At 42.2% G+C, this 21,929-nt stretch overlaps 1 protein-coding gene across 1 annotated transcript in view; it reads left to right on the forward strand.

Moving 5' to 3' along the window:
* Positions 1-584: 584 nt before the first annotated feature.
* The window catches only part of Micu2 (mitochondrial calcium uptake 2), a 92,031-nt gene continuing 70,686 nt past the window's right edge, over positions 585-21,929 (forward strand). The window contains exon 1 of the mRNA XM_041633964.1: positions 585-823. Coding sequence (XP_041489898.1) covers positions 614-823 — 210 coding nt within the window. The 5' untranslated portion in view covers positions 585-613. The remainder of the gene's footprint in view (positions 824-21,929) is intronic.

Consider the following 21,929-nt stretch of genomic DNA (forward strand, 5'->3'; position numbering starts at 1 on the left):
CAGATCCAAAAGTGCCCACTTAACCCTGACATCCACTTTCCAGAGAAGTCTGGGGAATGAAAAGTCATGCTAAAACTAACTGGACTCCGTATTTATCATCAAACACCCTTCCGACTTGTTTCCTTTTCCTATACTCCCACCACCACCACCACCAAACACACACACCCGTTTAAAATCTAGCGTGTCTGACATATACATAGTCACGGTCTTCCACCCAGTACTTGTTTCCCTTCCTTTTTAAATTTTAATTGCATTTTTATCAGGGAGGTGTCAGAGGCCAGAAGAGGGCGCAGGATCCCCGGAGCAGGAGTTACCTTGGACCTCTGGGAGGGCAGCAAGTCCTCTTAGCCCTGACCCATCCCTCCAGCCCTATCTTGGACAACGGTGGTACCTCCAACTTGTTTGGTCAATTTTCCAGTTAACTCAGCAATCTGACACCAGAGGGGACGGTCACTCCCGACCGCTCTTAAACGTCGAGGAGGCAGCCACACCTAGCTCACACGCGGAGAGCACGGGTGGAGGCCGCTGAGATCTCGCGAGAGTCAAGGCCCTCGTGACTTCTCAGGCACCAGGAGGTGGGGGCGGAGCACGGCGCTCAAGCACTTCCGCAAAGATGGCGGCGGCTGCGGGGAGAAGCGCTCGGCTGGCGGCTTGGGGCGGCAGGCTGCGGCGCGTGCTCGCGGCCGGACGACAAGCCGTCCCGCGTGCCGGCCCCGTGGCAGCGGCTGTGGCCGGCGTGGCCCTGGCAGGGGCAGGAGCGACGTGGCACCACGGCCGCGTGAAAGCCGCTGCGCGCGAGGGCAGCCTGACGGTGCTGGCGCAGGTACAGCCCCGCCCTCGGACGCCCCTGGGAGGGAGGCGCGGGAGACCCCAGGCCGCTGCGCGTGCCCGGAAAGCCGGGGAGGAGGGCGGCCGGAGGCGGGGGACGCGGGTGGGCGTGGCTCGGGGCCGGCGTCTGCGGGAGAAGGGGCGAGCTGGTCTGCGGGCGCTGTGTGTCCCCGGCCTCCCCGGGAGGGACATCTGGTAGCCTCTCTAGCGAAAGGCTTCCTTGGTCGCTGCTTTGTGCGGAGCGGTGGAGTCGTCCTGTTAGGTGACTTTTCCAGTCATGAAACTATCAGTTATAAAAGTTAAAACAGTTGGTGGTTGTAGATTCTCTATGTTCTAATGACGACTATTACATGAGCCTTAAGCGTTGATGTTTTAGTGGACCCCCGTCTACTCAGTGAAACTGGTTTTCTTAAAACCTGGGCTGCCAGTGTTTAGTGCCCTATTTCAAGGTAAATATTGCCTTGTGAAAACTCAGGGAAGTTTGGAAGTGCTACCTAAAATAGGGAGTGTTTGGTTTTCATTTTCTTAGAATTAAAAGTAGTACTTTATTTTCCTTATATGTTAGGTTTCTATTATCTAGGTCTAATGGAAAACTCAAGAAACAATACAGCAGAAAGAAAAGCAAACCTTTCAGACTAAAGGTTGGTAAATGTTGGTAGTATGAAGATAAATATAGCTTATGCATGTGTTGGCACCAGTCTCGCACCACATCTGATTAGAGAGGCAGAGAGAACTTCTCATGCAATGTAGCCTTCTGGTTAAGTTTTCCTAAGATTTATTTTTATTTTATGTGTATGAGTATTTCGTCTGCATGTATGTGTATACACTGCAGGCAGGCCTGGTGCCCAGTTGCCAGAAGAGGGTATCGGCCCCTGGAACTGGAGTGACAGGTGGTTCCAAACCACCACGTGAGTGCTGGGAACCGAACCCAGGCCTCTACAAAAGCAGCAGGTGTTCTTAACCATCTTATGTCAGACAAATTTATTTTTCATTGTTGGTTTTTCTGCTTGCATATTCAATTTCATCCTATTCAGAACCTCAGATTAATTTTCCACGTGATGTTATTTTGACTTAGAAACTACTAATGCCTTGAATAATAAATTTACTTTTTCTCCCCTGTTGCTGAGTTTCCCATATACTACGCAGGTAAGGTCTGTTGACACAAGCTCGGTCTGCTCCTAGGACGAATAGAAAATGAGTTTTTATGCTTTTACTCCCAGGGTGGAATTCCTTCCTCGGCAGTGGCTGAAAACTAGTGCACTCGGTGTAGCTCTGGCTTGACGTTCTTCCTCTAAGGCAGTGATTGGAATGTGTTTTCCAAGGGGGACCTGTTAACCCTCCCCCACCGTTTGGGGCACATGTGTGCATACAGTTTTATTTTGTGTTTATTCTACTTAGTATCACATGTGGATCTAGTTTAAGAATAACCTTCATTTCCGCTTATCACACTAAATGATGTAAAAAATGGTGAAGTTGTGTTAATGACTTCCTATTCTTTTCTGTTTTCTTCCATGGTGACCAACAGCTTGAGGTTTGTGTGGGGTCAACAGGAATAAGTGTAGATGTCCAGGTCATGAAGGAACAGACAGGTTGGAACTCTTCTTTCTTTCCCTTCATAATTATTGAAATCCTTTGTACTAAGGATGTGTGACCGCAGAGAGCAGTTTTAATGCTGGCTGCCCATTAGAGGGTCCTACAAGAGCACCCAGCACCCTCCTGCTCTCCTGAAGGGATGAGAAATAAATGCTTCCTGGGACTCCTGGGAATTCATTTGGCTAAAGGAGTGTAGGTAAAGGAACACCTGCTCAGAGATCTACGAGGAAGTTTGACTCAGCAAAGGAGTGAGCTATGAGCTGGGTGTGTGCAGCGGCCTGGAATGTCATTGATCACCTAAGCCACAGTGGCAAGATAAGGACTGTAGTAGCCTTGGCAGGAGTTCTGCAGTTTTGTGGATACCCACCCCCACCCCTACCCCACAGAAAGCGGCTTAGGTAGAAGTTACTTTGTTTTCAGTGGCCTGTGATTAAACTTGTTTAATTAGAAGTACAAACAAGGCACACTAGACCAGCTCCTTAACTGTGGGTGGCGCTTTCATGCGGGGCCATCACTGGATGAGGAATTGTTTAAACAAACAAAGAAACATAAATACACAGTGAATCTCCAGCACTTGTAGCACTGCTTGTCTACGTTACAGCATATGACTTCACTGGAGCCTTGTTCTGAACACAGCTTTGGCTCAGATTCCAGACTACTGTGTGTTATGAACTGCAGTATTTTTACTATATGTACAAAGTTTCCTACTCTTACAGAAACGTAGTGGTTTATTAACAGAAAAGAGGCATTCAGTATGTTTCTACCATCATTCCTCGGTGTGTATCAAATTACTATATCTGTAATTGTATTGTATTTAAATACGTGATTTGAAAAATTCATGTTACTGATTCTTAAAAGTCATTACATGAATTTTGATTTGGGATTAAGACATAACTTCTAACAATTTCTGAAGTGCTCCTAAATGCTTACGAGTCTTTATACATATTGCGTGTTTATTTGATAACTAGAAAAGCAAAGTGCCAGTGAAGGCCCCCCCCCCCAAAAAAAATCATTGAAAATGTTCTACGTCCTGCACTGTCAGATCCCCAGCCAGGATTTAAGAAGCATACCTATCTTATTAAGTACTTTTAAATTTTTATTACATTTATTTGTATTGGTGTGTATGGGCTCAAGTGCTCTGCACCTATGGAGGCCAGGGGTGGTGGAGTCTGTTCTGTCCTTCACCGTGTTGAGCTTAGTGATCACACTTAGGTCTTCAGTCTGAGCAGCCAGCTGCTCTACCCACTGAGCCACCTCACAGACCTGTGGTTTTGGTTGTTTGGTTTTGTTTTGTTTTTTTTTTAATTTTTTTTCATGTGTATGTGTGTGGAGTTTGTGCTTGCATGTAAACATGTGTATGGGTACAAGTGAAGGGCTGAGGTAATGTCAGGATCTTTCTAGAGCTTTCAGACTTTGGCCCATCTTGTTAATCAATCAGATTGCTCCAAGAAACCCATGTCTCCCTTTCTGACTGAAATTACAGGCAGGCTACCACACCCAGCTGAGGGCATTTATGGATTTGCATGGGCTCTGGGAGCTAAACTGTGGTCCTCTTACTTGCTGCAAGTACTTTTAACAGCTGAGCCCTCTTCCCATCTCTACCCCAAAATTTGCTTTCCTCTTTAATAAATGGTAAAAATATATGCATAAAATGGTGGTTGTAAGATAGCTTGATAATTTATTGTTAGTAGATGGTTTATATACCTATTTTACATATCTCTATACCTAGGGTCTTAATTTTAAAAGAAAGTTCAGTGGAAAAAAGGGTCAGGACTGGAAAAGTTTAAGAAGCCAGATGCTAGCATTTTACAGCATGCAGCTCTGTCTTGAACAGGATTATTATTTTCCTGTTATGATTGGTACAGCATCTCAGTATCATTCTGCAATCCCTGTTAAGCCTGCCATCTTATCAAGCTATATAATATTTGCTTTGTTCTATGGGAAAATGTCAAGGCCTTAGAAAAATGAGTGAATTAAAAACGAGTTACAGAGTTGTCACAGTAATCGGGAAATGGTGGCACCTTAATCGGGACTGGTTGACAAGATAAGCTGTACAGAGTGTGAACTGCTCATCTGTGTAAATGTGGTTATTACAATTTTAGAATATAGTAAGTACAGCAGGGAACAGTACTGCCTCCTGCCAACGTTTGTAGTAGAACGTGCTTCAGGCCTCATCAGTGGGTGAGGTGCTTCTAAAGTTTGTCCAGTTAAGTAGAATACTGGATACTAGCAGTTTCCCTGGCTTCATTTCAGATTTATTTTGTTTGCTCTTCACTATCTAACTAGTAAAATAATTTGGCCTAACAGCAGACATTATTACATTTCTCTATTCTAAGTAAAAGTGAGGAAGAGTTAGTCCACATTCCTTAGTGTATACATTCATTGGTGTTTTATTCCCCTTAGAAGGGTTAGTTGCATTTGTATTTATAATTTTGTTTGTTTGTTTGTTTTGTTTTTCAAAACAGGGTTTCTCTGGGTTGCTTTGGAGACTATCGTAGAACTTGCTCTGGAGTTCTGGCTGGCCTCGAATTCACAGAGATTCACCTGCTACTGCCTCCCGAGTGCTGGGATTAAAGGCGTGCAGCACCATTGCCTGGTGTGTGTTTATAAATTCTTACAAACTCCTGCTTCACTAATCAGGTTTTTCTTTTCTTCTCTTTTGGAATTATTTTATATACTTGTTTTGCCTATAGCAGAATGGCCATTTGTCTGTTTCATCTCTGCATTTTGGTACATAGGACAGTGATGGAATGAACTGAACTGTGCAGCATAGTAAAGTGGCTTTGGTTTAGCTGGCATTTATAGAAAGGTTAGCCGGTCTGGTCTACAGAGCTAGTTCCAGGACAGGCTCCAAAACCACAGAGAAACCCTGTCTCGAAAAACCAAAAAAAAAAAGAAAGAAAGAAAGAAAGGTTAGCCAGAAGCATAGAGCAATTCCCATTGTCCCAAATAAACTCCGTTGTATTCTTGGAACCCTAGAGACATAGCATGTTCCCAGTAGGAAAAAGTAAAGACAAGACTATACTCTTTTCTTCTATTTTCAACAAGTATATTATGACTGGCAATAAATGCAATAAATATATAAATAAATTAATAAATAAATTGATATGGCCTTTGTTATAATAATAATTATGTAATAATTTTCTCAAAAGTGTAAAACTTCTCTTTTATTCATATGAAATTGAGATTTTAATACTACTAATATTTATATATGTCTCTGTGCAACAAGATTTTTGTCTTTTGCTATTACATTTAATAAAGCAAATATCAATTTTAAAATTATGTAAAACCAATGATTTTTGCCCATCAAAATCCCAGCAAAATTCTTAAAAAGACCTCGAAAGAATGATACTCAACTTCATTTGGAAAAGCAAAAAATCCAGCATAGCCAAAACAATCCTATGCAATAAAAGAACTTTTGGAGGCATCACAATCCCTGACTTCAAACTCTACTACAGGGCTACAATACTGAAAACAGCCTATTAGCATAAGAACAGACAGGAGGACCATTGGAACCAAATAAAAGACCCGGATATCAATCCACACATCTTCGAACACCTGATCTTTGATAAAGAAGCAAAAAAATACCAAATGGAAAAAAGAAAGCTTATTTAACAAGTGCTGCTGGCATAACTGGATGTCAACATGTAGAAGAATGAAATAGACCCATATCTATCACCATGCACAAAACTCAGTCCAAATGGATCAAAAACTTCAACATAAAGCCAGCCACACTGAACCTTATAGAAGAGAAAGTGGGAAGTACACTTGAACATTGGCACAGGGAACCACTTCCTAAGTATAACCCCAGCAGCACAGACAAAGAGAAATAATTAATAAATGGGACCTCCTGAAACGAAAAAGCTTCTATCTATGAAGCTAAGGACACGGTCAACAAGACAAAAACGACAGCCTAGAGAATGGGAAAACATCTTTACTAACCCCACATCAGACAGAATATACAAAAGAACTCAAGAAATTGGACACCAAAAGATCACATAATCCAATTAAAAAAATGGAGTAAAACCTAAAAAGAGAACTCTCAACAGAGGAATCTAAAATGGCTAAAAGACACTTAAGGAAATGTTCAACATCCTTAGCCATCAGAGAAATGCAAATCAAAACAACTCTGAGATTCCATCTTACACCTGTAAGAATGGCCAAGATCAAAAACACTGATGACAACTTATGCTGGAGAGGCTGTGGGGAAAAGGGAACACTTCTGCATTGCTGGTGGGAATGCAAACTGGTACAACCCCTTTGGATGTCAGTGTGGCGATTTCTCAGAAAGGAAACAATCTTCCTCAAGACCCAGTAATACCACTTTTGGGTATAAGGATGCGCAATCGTGCCACAAGGACATGTGCTCAACTATGTTCATAGCAGCTTTGTTTGTCATAGCCAGAACCTGTAAACAACCTAAATGCCCCTCAATAGAACAATGGATAAGAAAAATGTGGTACATTTACACAATGGAGTACTACACAGCAGAAAAAATGATAGCTTGAATTTTGCAGGGAAATGGATGGAACTAGAAGACATTATTTTGAGTGAGGTAACCCAGACACAGAAGACAATTATCGCATGTACTCACTCATAGGTGTTTTTTAAACATAAAGCAAAGAAAGCCAGGCTACAAACCACAATCCTAGAAAACTTAGACAACAATGCAGACACTAAGAGAGACTTACATAGATCCAATCTACATGGGAAGTAAAAAGTAGAAAAAGACAAGATCTCCTGAGTAAATTGGGAGCATAGGGACCTTGTGGGAGGGTTGAAGGGGAGAGGAGAGGCAGGGAGGGGAGCAGAGAAAAATGTAGAACTCAATAAAAATTAAAAAAATCAATGATTTCACTCCATCTAAACTGAGAGGCTTCCACTAATAAACCTCAGACCAATTAGATTATTTTTTTATTTAAATAGGCCTGGCATATGTCAAAAGCCATATAGTATATTTTGGTGTTGTATAATGGTTAGATGCTGGGGATTGGCAAAATAGCTCTGTGGGTAAAGGAGCATTTGCCAAACCTGACAACCTGAGTTCAGTCCGTAGACCTACATGGTAAAAGGGGAGAACTAACTCTTCCTGCAAGTTACTCTCTGACCTCCACAGACATGCGCACATTTATGCACACAGCATGAGTCAGCAAGTAAATGGTTTAATTTTTTTGTTAAATGCATGCATTTGTGTAATACTGTTCACCTCAGTTGAAGGTTATGGAATAATGTCTGTATGTTTTCAATGCCCTCAAGACTTTTTACGAGAAAGAAACCCAAAAAAGCAACAGGGTCAAAAAATAGCTACCCACCCCTAGGTAAGGAAGAATGGACCCTGAAGGAGGTAAGGTGTAAGGACACATAAAGCTAAATGTTGGCCCCTTTGAAGGAGGCATGGATATACCACAGCAATATATAGCCTTTTGCTGGTGAAGAAACCTGCCAGCAGGAGTCTGCCATTGTTAGAAAGGGTAAGTGGGCTGAACCTGATCTGTACAGTCCTTCAGCTCCGCAGCATTTCATAAGCAGTACGTGCTGGACTGTGGAGACTGAAGGCTCCTCTAGAACTGCTGTGGAAGCTGCTTGGTAGACTTGGTTGGGAACGCCCTGGTGTGAAGGATGTGCTCCTAAAGGTATGGCCACAGCCTTGTACCTTTTATGTGGGCCTTTGGGCTCCACCTCTGAATAAATAAGACAGACTGGGACGTAGAAACAGATGCCTTTCTATTTCTGGTGTCTTGCAGTATCAGTCCCAGTCCTCTGTTGTCAGGCTAAAGTTGTTCCAGCTGGCAAAGGAGATGAAGTAACAAATTCCAGCCCCTGTGTCATGGAGACGACCTAAGAAGAGTGGCTGAGGAGTTGAGAAACAGTACATGGATAGCTGGTACAAAGTGAAGACAGTTCCACCAGGTTTCAAGGGACCAGGAAACTGTTAGTTGACTACTGATAGCAAAGGATTTGATATGTGAACTTCTGGAGAGATGTGAACAAGTGCCTGTTCATCCTAGACAGCACTGACCAAAGGAAGAGTTCATCCAGTCCAACCTAGTGAGCTAATAAGTTTGTGTTGCTTAGTAGCAGGAGCATGGGTGATGACAAGATGGCTCTGACACTGAAAAGTCCGACCTTGGCATGGGCATAAACCTCTAAGAAACTGTATAGGTGGGGTCTCCCACTTAATTGGCTTCCTGACTCCTACAAATATACTCTAGCAGCTCCCAAGGCCAGGTACAGCTGGGACCAGACACACATAGCTGAGAGTGTGGGATTAGGTGGGAAGAAGTGACTGGAGTCCTAGGAGAGGTTCTGGTGGTCTTCCTTTCCTGTGAAAGAACTCAGCAGACTCAGTCTTATGAGAGCCTCAGGTAGTCGCAGCTGCTATGCTTAAGATGGCAGAGGCTGAACTGGAGGGCCTATATTGGAGTGTAGTTGACAGAGCAGGTGTCCTGTTGTTTTAGGGTTCCTATTGCTGTCAACAGACACCATGACCATGGCAACTGTTATAAAGGAAAACATTTCATTGGAGTGGCTTACAGTTCAGTCCATCATCATCATGGCAGCATGCAGGCAGATATGGTGCTGGAGAAGGAGCTGAGAGTTCTACATCTTACAGGTAACAGGAAGTGAACTGAGACACTGGGCAGTATCTTGAGCATGGGAGACCTCAAAGTCTGCCCCCACAGTGACCCTTCCTCCAACAAGGGTACACCTACTCCAACAAAGCCACATCTCAGAACCTTCATCTGGTGATGGATGGAGATAGAGACAGAGACCCACACTGGAACACTGGACTGAGCTCCCAAGGTCCCAATGAGGAGCGGAAGGAGGGAGAAGATGAGCAAGGAAGTCAGGACCACGAGGGGTGCACCCACCCACTGAGACAGTGGTGCTGATCTATTGGGAGCTCACCAAGGCCAGCTGGACTATGACTGAAAAAGCATGGGATAAAACCGGACTCTCTGAACATGGCGAACAATGAGGGCTGATGAGAAGCCAAGGACAATGGCACGGGGTTTTTTTTTTTGGTTTTTTTTTTTTTTTTTTTTTTTGGTTTTTCGAGACAGGGTTTCTCTGTGGTTTTGGAGCCTGTCCTGGAACTAGCTCTTGTAGACCACGCTGGTCTCGAACTCACAGAGATCCGCCTGCCTCTGCCTCCCGAGTGCTGGGATTAAAGGCGTGCGCCACCACCGCCCGGCCTAAGGAGAAATCTTTTTTTTTTATATATTTATTTATTTTTTTATGTATACAATAGTCTATCTGTATGTATAGATAGGCCAGAAGAGGGCACCAGACCTCATTACAGATGGTTGTGAGCCACCATGTGGTTGCTGGGAATTGAACTCAGAACCTTTGGAAGAGCAGGCAATGCTCTTAACCACTGAGCCATCTCTCCAGCCCCGGCACGGGGTTTTGATCCTACTTCATGGTCTGGCTTTGTGGGAGCCTAGCCAGTTTGGATGTTCACCTTCCTAGACATGGACGGAGTGGGGAGGACCTTGGACTTTCCACAGGGCAGGGAACCCTGACTGCTCTTTGGACTGGAGAGGGAGGGGGAGAAGGGTGGGAGGAGGGGGAGAAGGGTGGGAGGAGGGGGAGGGAAATGGGGAAACTTTTTTTCCCTTTTGTCAATAAAAAAAAATAATTAAAAAAAAAGCCACATCTCTAACAGTGCCACTATCTATGAGTTTATGGGAACCAATAACATTCAAACTACCACACACACCATTAAAGAAAACTGACTATTGCCAGGCATGGCAGCACACACCTTTAATTCTAGCTCTCAGAAGGCAGAGACAGGCAGATCTCTGTTAGTTCTAGGACGGGATGGTATACTTGGTGAGTCCCAGGATAGCCAGGGCTATGGAGAGAGAGAGACTCTGTCTCAGAAGAGAACTGACTCCCCTCTTCCAGCAGCAGTGAGATGCAGCAGCTCCCTCTATGCCCCGTCCCCTCTTACTAGGGTTTCGTCCTGCTTGAGCTTGTATGGCTCTCGTGCACACTACAGCAATTGCTGTGATTTCATATGTACAATTGTCCTCTTGTGTCCTGCAAAAATGCTTTTAAGATAGATCTTTGTAAATACTTGGCAGCCATAATAAAATTAATAATAAATATCAACATACCTTAGAAATAATGCATTTGTATGATTTTTGTATCTATGTCCCCTGTAATCACCTCCATGACCCATATCTTTAGACATATATTTTGCCTTTCAATATCACCTTATTTTTTACTGTGATTGAGCATTTCAGGGACAAGCTGCAGTAGTGTTTGGAAGCTAGGATTACTCTTGAGTTTTAGTTTCTGTTGGTATCAGTTATTCCTACTAGCTGTCTATCTCCTCCTGCTCATCCTGATTCTACCCATGGAGATGCTGCCCATGCTATTAGTTCGCATTTGCATTTTCTGATAAGAATCAAGTGTCTCTAACAATATTGTTAGTTGTGAAGCTCAGACTGTTCTTATAGTGTGATCTAGCTCACTGTTTAAATATTACTTGTCAGAATACCAAGTAGCTTTTAAAAGATCATTTTTAAAATAGATTTTTTAGAGTATTGTAGCACCTCTATATTTATATTTTAACCCGTTCAGAAACACCTCCCAACATGCTTTAACGTGTCTGAAACCTGAATACATCTTAGAATAAATCCATTGTGCTTTATAGCTTTGATCAGAGAAGCTTCTTTCCATAGATAGCAGAGACCCTTGGCTGGTCAGAGTAAGAGACAGTGAAATTCTAAGCCCTATATTGTACAGGTATGTCATACCCGTCCCCCACTCAGGCTGAGGGAGCTTCTCAGAAGGCAGGGTCAAAAGATTGTAAGAGCCAGAGATGTGGATAATATCCAAAAAAAAAAAAAACCATTTTCCTGAAACAATGAATTCACAGCAGTTGTGACAACATGCACAAGACTTGTGCAAACTTCACAAAAGCAAAAACCCAATGTGGAAGGAGGGGTAGACAAGAAATCCCACTCCTAGCTAGGAGCAGTTTTTAGCTGCTAGATGAGGAGTCAGTTTCCTTTAATCATATGACCCCTGGTAGGCTGACCATGTCCCAGGACAGACCCCACTCCAAGTCTAATGGAGCAATACAGACTAGACTTGATGGGGAGAGAAAAACTAAAGCCATACCTCCAATAAGCTACTAACTCTACCTATGCTCCCCTTCCTAATAGCCCAGTCTGCTGTGAACTCATCAGTGGATTCACCCAACCACTTCTCGAAGCCCATCAGCTGAAACCAAGCCTTTAACATGTTTGAAGTACTTCATAGTCACATCACAACCATGCTTACGTATAACTGCCTCACTTCCATTCATTTTACTAACAGTGCTTAGAAGAGACCCTGATTTATCGGAGATACTCAATAAATACTTGTTACTGAATGAATGAGTAGATAGAGTACTCAGGTTGCAGTGTACATAAAATGGTTAAACTTAAGGTTGGTGATACACTTCTTTAATTCTAGCACTGGGGAAGCAGAGGCAAGTGGATCTCTTGAATTTGAGGACAAGCTGGTCTACAAAATGAGTTCCAAGACAGCCAGGGCTACACAGAGAAACCCTATCTTGAACACCCCCCCCCAAAAAAAAAAGAACAAAAAAGGCTACACTTAGTTTAAAATAAGTAGACTTTTTCTCTAAGCTTCAGTTCGTCTCCTTTTTTAAAATTATTTATTTACTTTCCCGAGGCAGGGTTTTTCTGTAGCTTTGGAGCCTGTTCTGGAACTAGCTCTTGTAGACCAGGCTGGCCTTGAACTCACAGAGTTCTGCCTGCCTCTGCCTCCCAAGTGCTGGGATCAAAGGTGTGTGCCACCACCACCCGGCCCATTACCATTCTTAAAGCATTTCTCCTGTCACTGAGTTGCTTTGTAGACTGTCTCTTCATAGAATTGGTTTCTGTTCCCTTGTGGTTTATGTCCTTTTGTCAGGAATACTACTAAAGCACACTGTGTCCTTACAGTGCATTAGATCAGAAGGCAAGATACAAGACATAGTTTTCACCTGGTAATATTTTAATCACATGGTGAGGGAATATTTGTCAGGTCTCTTTATTGTAGAGTTAAAAAGTTTATCTACTCACTAGATGATAAAAGTTCTTTGGGGAACTACTTCAAGGCTTCGTTGGGCATCAAAATAAGAGAAAGTCCAATTTCTTGTCATAAATAAGATTCCAGGATGTCTAGGAAGACAAAAGTAAGCCTTGACCCACTGGTGCTGCTACTGCCCTTTCCTTCTGCTCAGTCCAGATGTTTGTTTACGCTAACTTGATACTGGAAAGATCTACCGTGACTTAGAAAAGTGCTGTTGCCGGGACAGGCTTCTAGCGGAGAGGGAGTGATGACAAGAGTTGTCCAGGCCATGAAGGGTACAGTGCTACAAGGTCCTACATGTGCTGCAAGTGAGTTGTACATTTAGTTTAAACTCAGCAGGTTTGGAGAGGAGCAGGCCTGGTAACATGCTTCATTTAGAAGCATAACTAACTGATCCTGTGACTGAAGTAGTGTGTCCTCCTGTTTCCTGGAGTCTACGGTTGGGGTTCTGTAGTAAAAATAGTCAAGTCCTGTGTGTGGCCGTTTCCACCTCCTAAAGCAGAATGCTTATCTAACCAGAAAGCATTGGGTAGGTGACCACAGACATGCGCACATCAGCAAGTCGCAGGATGGCATCAGGAGTGAAAGTGCTTGTATTTGTGGTGTGTATTTCTGGGTGAAGGAGTCAAAAGATGATAAGATGTTAATGGTGAGTAAAACAGACTTGCTGGCCTGTACTAGAGGTTATTTGTATTTGTTTATATTGATGTGGCCCAGGTAATAAACTTTACAGCAATATATAGAAGCTTGACAACCATGAAACACTACAAGACCAACATGTATGTAAAGCTTTCTTACAAGAATGCAGAGAAGGGTGGGGCATTTTGGGGGTTTTGTTTTTAATCTTACTGCCTCAGGTAAAAATGCCTGAAGACAGATAAATGTTGACAAACTTTGATGTTAATAAACCCAAATGGAAGTAAAAAAAAATCAAAGTGTGTAAATGGCTAGATTATGAAAAGAAAAATGACACAGCTATCCCCTGTAATTAGAGGTAATTAGTGATTTGGCATAGCTATTTGTAGGACATGAATAAAAGCCTGTCTTCCCTTCCCTGTAGTAGGGCCGTACTCTGTCTGTCTTACTGTACATCTCCTGCAGGACAGGGAGGGAAGAAAAGCAAATGACAATGACAAACAGAAGGTTATTTCATCTTTCCTTTGGCAGCTCTTGCCTGGCACTTGTAACATTTTGACAGGGACACCTATGCATAAGCCTGTTCTGAGCCACTCAGCAACAGTGTATGGACCTAAAGATCATGTGCATGGTGTAACAGGAGTAGCAAATCTGTAGTAACCTAATTCCACGAATAACATTAGTATCTCACCTTCTGGATTTCAGTACAACTTAAATCTAAAGTAATATTTCATGAATCATATTTTAGTTCATCTGGTGATACAAAAGAATGTCATTTCCATCTATGAAAGGCCATGAATGTATGATATGTAGAGTAAATTTGTGATTACTATGAATAAGGACCCGATCTACCTTTACCCACATTCAGTGCTCCATGTCATATACTAGGAGCCCCATACCTTAAGATCCCAGGTATCTTTGTCCTCAGCCTCTTAGCTGCTATGTACCTGAGAAATGAAAATTACTTTTTAAGTTAGCTAAAATGAAATTTAAGTTGAAAGCGCAGGCAGATGTCAACACACTGCTCCAGGTATGCCAGACTTGTAAAAGGCTTGCTGTCTACTGGGGTTATGTACAAGAAACTGTACATGGGTTGCTTTCTGTGGTTTGTATATGCAGTAGGGATGTCACGAGGTTAAATCACATCCTCATGTTTTTAAAACAAAGTCTTTTTCAGTTTCATTTAGCCATAATCACCCAATTAAGAAACCAGCTTAAATCAAAAGCAGACCCTTGGGAAGGCTTCTCTGCCTGTTTAAACCCACAGTCCTGGAGTTTGCAGAATGCAAGGGATTGCTCCAGGATTGAAGTCCAGGCCAGGGCACCACTATGGTGGCATGGCAGAACTCCTTTGTCTATGCATGGCTTAGTAGGTGCCCAAAGGTGGTGCTTTGACTGCCAAGGGAAAGCGGTAACCAGCTGAGTGTCTGAAGGCTCATCTGATCATCACATGGTTAGCCGAGCCAGCATCCTCCCTGTGTGCAAAGATTTGCTTAGCCCTTCTGGTAGTTCTCACTCAGATGTACTAAGTATAAAAGATAGTCAGTGATAACCAGAAAAAATAAGAAGGAGGCTTTGGGATTTGCCCACAAACCACATGATCCAGAGAGAACTATCAAGAGGCTGGAGAGATGGCTTAGCAGTTAAGAGCACTCATTGCTCTTACTGAAGTCTTGGACTTGGTTCCCAGCACCCACAGGGCAGCTCATAGCTGCCTGTAACTCCAGTTTCAGGGGATGCCGGCCTTCCTCCTGGCCTCCCAGGATACCTGGCGTGCACAGGTGGACATACATCCATGGAGGCACTCTTACCCATAAAATAAACAACATGGGACAGGAGATGACAAGAACAATCAGTATAGTATTTTCTAGAAATATACTTGCTCAAAAACTCCTTGTTGATATCATGTCTTGTCAGCGACTGAAACTTACTATTTAACACTCCAGCTTTTTTTTCTTTTTAAATTTTTAAAAAATTTCATGTTTTGCCAGTAGATTTGCCCAACAGCAGTGATTAAGTCCATTTATGTTATAGCCATGACAGTTATTTCTTGAAACACTAAAATAATATATGCTTACTGAAATTAGTTGAAATATATTAGGACGAGATCTGGGGGTGTTGGTTTGTTTGTTTCTTAGTTCTTTTCTTTAAAATTACTTGTATTTCCTCTTTTTGTTGTTTGTTTGTTTGTTTGTTTTTCAAGACAGGGTTTCTCTTTGTATCCCTGGTTGTTCTGAAACTCACTTTGTAGATCAGGCTGACCTCAAACTCACAGAAATCCACCTGCCTCTGCCTCCTGAGTGCTGGGGTTAAAGCTGTGTATTACCATCGCTGTCTCATATTTCCTCTTCTTATTGAAGCATTTATATATTATAAAAAGTTTGGAGGAGGGTAAAAAAATAAATGTAAAAAATTCTGCCTCCTGGCATAACTTGAAAAGACTAGTTACTCCTAAACTTTGGGAGCTATACCTTAAATAGAAAGGTTCATAAACTTACTTAAAACTGTACAAGACTTTAAGAACCAGGAAGGGACAAAGATATATCCTCAAGCTTCAGAGCAGGGACCTTTAACCTCAAGTATGTGACTGTATACTACAGACTGGACCATGTTCTAACTAAGTTCATGAAATCATGTAGAAAGTGTATGTGCATTTTTTTCAGAGACTTAACAAATAGTTGAAAGACTAAGGAAACTGACAGTTAATGAATTATTACCCATTCATATTATACAAGGCCAGGCATTGTGGTACAACCCTGTACTCCCAGCAGTTGGGAAACAGACAGATAATTCAAGGTCATTCTTCATTACATACCAAGTTCAAAACCAACTCAAGGAGCATGTAGCTCACACACACACACACAAACACACACACATTCAGTCCTATTATAAAAATAACCTTTTTAGCTCTGCAGGTAGTACTTATGGTGGTCCCAAACACTCTGAACATAGCAGAGTGAGGCACTTTGGCCCTTCTGGAAAAGCATCTTTTCCCTATGTCCTGGCCCTCCTGGCTCTTACCCACATTTCCCGTTAGTGCGTCCCAGTAAGGGTGTATCTATTCTGACATCTGCTTTTGTGTGTGGAGCAGTGAGGAAGGCATGTGTCAGGAAAATGATAGAGTGAAAACAGGTTTATACAGATATCCAAGTGAGACTACATCAAGACCAAGCATTAGTTGGGTCTTCCTTTCTTAGGTGCCATCTCTGAAGAAGTACGCATTTCCCACTAGCTTTCAGGGATGAGAGCTCTGGATGTTTTCCATGCAGTGTAAAATGAAGGGCCCATGCTTTTAGTTTTCAGGATTCAGCTTTGTGCCTTCCTGATTCTTAGCGTTGAAAGTCTTCACAGTGTGTCTGCAAGAAAGAATGGCTTCTCTTCTCCAGGTGTACAGCTGGGTTGCATGAGGTCATGCGCTTGATGGCCGTTCCTCTCATCCCTGACCTCTTAGTTCTTTTGCCTGTTTATTTCTGTTCCAGTGTGTTCTCTGAGCCCCATTTTACTATCTTAACCCTTTACAGCTTTACAAACGGAGATAGACACCTTTGTCTGTTGTTTATTATCCATGGGAACTTGAAGATTATTCTCTTCCCTTCCTAACTTGTAACTGAGTTGTGTAATCCAAGTTCTCACAGTCTACTTATAAATTTATAGGTATATTATTAATATTAGTAAAACATATAAATTACTGTTTCTTATGTATATTTATATCTATGTCAGTGATGAACATATATAAATTCTTATAGAAAAATCTTACCAAAATTTAAATTGAGAAACTGAAACAATAAATAGCTTATACATATTTAGAAATTAATTTAAACAAAAGTTCCAAAATTACTCAGATTTTTGAAACCACAAAGTTATTCTTTGCTACTTCACTAGCAAGTCAGGAGCAGCTTGTGTGTGAGTAAATCTGGTGCCTAAAGCATTTCAGAGCTTCAGGTTCTGTCTACTCAAAGCTCCGAGTGTGTGTCCACTCTCTCCCCAAGCCTAGCATTGTTCTACTAATTACCACAGGTATAGCAGTAGATTGTCCAGGCACACTTTAAAAGAGAAAGATTGGGCCAGCAAGAACAACCAGAGTTCAGACTCTGAGACCCAGACTATGGCAGGAAAAACATGACACTTGAAAGTTGATCTTTACCTCCACACACATACCATTGTGTGTATAGGGGCATGCACTCACACACTCTCACTCAAACACAAGTTAAATAATGAATAAATGAGGGGGGAAAAAGTAAGTGAAAGGTGACCCAAATGCTGGCTCCATTCACATTCGACCCTTAAAGTTGGTAACAACTTACAAAATTGTACTTTTTTCCTCTAGGTTTTTTTTTTTTTTTTACCCTGTTGGTGGTAGTAATGGTGGTTTTTTTGAGACAGGATTTCTCTGTCTCTCCCTCTCTGTCTGTCTGTGTCTGTATGTATGAGTTTATGTGCACCACAAACATTCAGGTGCCTGTGGAGACCAGAAGAGGGTGCCTGATCCCCTGGAGTTGTGAGCCGCCCAGCATGGTGCTGGGAGCTAAACCTGGGTCCTCTGGAAAAGTGGTAAGAGCTCTTAACCAATGAGCCAACTTTCTACCCCACTGGTTTCATTTCTTATATAAGATTTTTAGAGGTATTCAAGTTACATATACCCCCACACACTCACACACAGACACATGCATACATGTGATTAAAAAATAAATTGTAGCTAGACAGTAGTGGCACATGCCTTTAATCCCAGCACTTGGGAGGCTGAGGCAGGCGGATCTCTGAATTCGAGGCCAGCCTGGTCTACAGAGTGAGTTCCAGGACAGGCTCCACAGGCTTCAAAGCTACACAGAGAAACCCTGTCTTGAAAAACCAGATAAATAAATAAATAAGTTTTTTTAAAAAATAATTTTAAATTTGTTCCCATTTCTGGGTTTGTTTTTGGTTTTTGGTTGGTTGGTTTACATACCTCTGAAGAGATTCATTTGGTGCAGGTTGCCTGGCTTTCCAGACTTAACTCACTGGCAGGTGTTTTGTTTGTTTGGTGTGTGTGTGTGTGTTGTTTGGGTTAGTTTGATTTGGTTGGTTGTCTGAAACAGGGTCTTTCTGTAGCCCAGATTGGTCTGGAATTCATGGTTGACCTGCTGCCTCAGTATTCCAAGTGCTAGAATTGCGGGTGTAAGCAAGCACACCCACCAGCTTCTCTGGCAGTTTCACACTGCTGCTTTCTTGTACTGAGATTAAAGAACTTGCATTTCCCCATTTGACTTTTCATAAAAGCTACAGAAACCGAAAAGGAGCAGTTCTGGATACTAGTAGTGGTGGCACCTGTTAAAGAAACTTGCGCACTTTCTTACCAGTTGTTCAGGGCTTGCACAGAAAATTACAATATAGATTGTTAAAAATAATCACTCTCAAAGTATCTTCAAAAATTAATAAGAGCATGCACACACACACATCATCATCATCATCATCATCATAAACTCTTCAGAAGAGTAACATGGGAGTGGAAAGGAAGTGTTGGCAAATCCCGGGTCTTAGATAATTTTACTACATTTGTGCACAGCAGATCCTGAGCAGTTTTTGCTTGAACAAGGCATTAATTTGCAAAAGTACTATGAATTCCTGTGCTTGTTCTTTGCACATTTATAGCCTGTGGTTCATGTATCCTTTGAGTTGCTGGTGACCTGTTGATATGAGTCTGTAGAAGGTGGCCAGCATCTCGGTGCTCTCGCTGGTGCTGCTGCCTGTGCATCTGCTTTTGCACAGTTCTTGCAGAACTGTTCCAGAAATACAGTATTTCAGGCTGTCGATGGACTCAAAGATGAAGCACAGGGGAAAATCCATTAAGTCATAAAGCAACCATGGTAGAAGGCCTGAAATCGGTTAGATCATTCATTGAGATTTACAGGAGTGTGAGACAGCTGGTGTAATCCGGGTTCAGAGCATCCTGTTTCTGAGGGATGCCATGGCTTCTATGCTGAGCAAAACCAAAGCAGCACCTTCTAGTATAGTTCACACAGCCACCACCTGTCAGTGGCTTCGTTTCCTCTTTTCCGTTTATGAAAGCATTTGAAAATCTACAGTAATAAGTATGCATATTTGTATTTGTAATAAAATAAGCACAAAGGGCTTTTGTTTCTTGTCATGTGAATTGATCTTTAGTGAAATTGCATGTGGCAGAACACACACCAAGGTATCTAAAACTTAATACATTTTTAATGCCTTGAGACATGCATAAAACAGATTTTTGTATATTGATTCTAAGACTGAACTCTTTCCTTAAAATTATTATAATAGCACACCTTAAATTTAACTGGTCCCAATTCACAAGGATCCATTGGTTTGTGGTTCATATCCTCAAAGCACGAGCAGTGTTAGCTGTGTACTAGGCACTGGGGTGCATCTCCTCTTCTTGAGTACTCCGGTGAGAGCCAGACAGTCCCAATATAGTGCATTGGGGCACTGATAAATGTTCTCCCAGGAGGACACCTAACCCAGATGGCTACTCCAGGAAGGACTCTTGGAGAAGGTAAACTAACTCATAGCAGGTAGGTTGCAAGTGAGGAAGAGAATGAGAAACAATGGATTGTATTCCATGCTTAGCTTTGTCACGTGTTTCATTGCAGTCAGAAGCAAATAAGTGATCAATCTGACTTCTGGAAAGGTTCACTGAAGTAGATCAAAGGCAGCAGAATAAGTGTTAAAGCAGAGGACACCCCAGCAGTTCAGATCCATTATAAAACAGTCCAGACAGCAATAATCAGATCAGTTTAAATTAATAGGTTTGCTTCTTACAGAGGCCATTCATTAAAGAACAATATTACCAATGAAAATATAGTTTTTGTTTTTGATAAGAAATTGAAAATCTGCCCCTTTATTTTATTTTTATTCATGTGTGTGCTTCTGTAGTGTAACTTATGACTGAATACATTTAAACTTTCATAATCTTGCCATTTACCTAAAAGTCCTCATTTATATGTAGTCAGCATGTGTGCCAGGTTTTTTTTTTAATTATTTCATGTTTTTCTAGAATTAATATGTGACTGAGAGACTGCTTGCACTAGCCAACAATGAACTTTGGGAAGCCGCCTCACTGTTTGCCTTTTAAACTGAGGGCGCAGATGAAGCAACTCCATTTGCCAAGGGTCAGGATGTGGGGTGTGAGTGAGCACTGTGAGTGTGGGAGCACGAGGAAAGTGCGGCAAAATAATGTTGGGATGAACAGCATGCAGCTGTTCTCAGGAAGCAGTGGGAGGAGGAAGGGAATCCTTTAATCCAGCCCTTCCTCGCTCCATACCATGTCCCATACTGCAGGACACACTATCCTGGATTCTGTGGTCCCTGCTGGCAGCTTCTCTTCATGACTCAGCCCCCGAAGTCTTCCAGGCTTCTCTGAAACTATTTCCCAAGAGCTTTTTCCATGGGTACCTTTGGTTTCTTCATTAGATCAAAGTGTCTGCCACAAAAGTCCCCCCTTAACTACTCAGCATCTCCTCTACTGCCTAGGGAGGGGGACTCACACCCCAAACAAATGATCTGATACCAAACCTGTTACTAGTTTATGCATAAATTTAATGACAGAGTCTTAAAAGATGCTAGTCTGGTGCATATCTCGTTGTAAAAAATAGAAATCTGCCAGGTGGTGGTACTGCACACCTTTAATCCCAGCACTTGGGGCAGAGGCAGGCAGATCTCTTGAGTTTGAGGCCAGCCTCATCTACAAAACCAGTTCCAGGACAACCAGGGCTTCCCCTATGTGGGGGGGAAAATCCTCAAAAATATAGAAAACCAAAATACCCATAACCTGCAAAAGTAATGATTGGAGCTTAAATAGAACACCCACACTGGCTAACTGCTGCTCACTTCTTTCCTATGTCTGCTCTAGCACCACCTTCTGTATGCCCCTCCACTAGGAAGAATAGCCTTTCTATCTCTGCTTGGTGATTTGTCATAGACGGTGTGTGCTGGTTGATGTTAATAACGGTAGAAAAAGTTCCCACAGTGGTATTTACCTTCTACCATATAGGGTGTAAGCTAAAGTAACTCTACAGTTTATTAAGAAGAATATTATTGTGGGTGGTCCTTGGGCTTCCCACAGGGCAGGGAACCCTGATCGTTCTTTGGGCTGACGAGGGAGGGGGACTTGATATTGGGGGAGGGGGAGGGAAATGGGAGGCGGTGGCGGGGGAAGAGACAAATTTTTTTAATCTTTTTTTTTAATATTTATTTATTTATTGTGTATACAATATTCTGTTTGTGTGTGTGTCTGCAGGCCAGAAGAGGGCACCAGACCTCATTACAGATGGTTGTGAACCACCATGTGGTTGCCGGGAATTGAACTCAGGACCTTTGGAAGAGCAGGCAATGCTCTTAACCACTGAGCCATCTCTCCAGCCCCCAGAAATCTTTAATAAATAAATAAACGGATAAAAAAAAAAAGAAACCCAGTGAGGAGACTGAGAGTTCATTCCATGAAACTGTGAGGAATAAAAAAAAAGAAGAATATTATTTAATTAAATTGGAGTGAATAGCACTGGTAATATTTTAGAGTGATGTTAAGAGTTTAACTGAACCCCCTAAACTGTGTGTAATCACTTGAGGTCCAAGTTCACCTTTTGTTTGGATCACAAAAGTTAGGATGTAGTTCTTAGAAGGCAGCAGAAAAGAAGGAAAAATGAATATCATGCTATAATCTAGTTAGGAAAAAAAAACAATAAAAGAGAAGATGCTTATTTCCCCTCCCTTCTGCCCTAGACACAAGTTGTTTAGTGAGTGGAGGTGAAGTATCTGAAGGTGTG

This window comes from Microtus oregoni, unplaced genomic scaffold (genome assembly GCF_018167655.1).
Source record: "Microtus oregoni isolate MIOR12 unplaced genomic scaffold, Mior012 000045F_ref0000178, whole genome shotgun sequence".
Lineage (NCBI taxonomy): Eukaryota > Metazoa > Chordata > Mammalia > Rodentia > Cricetidae > Microtus > Microtus oregoni.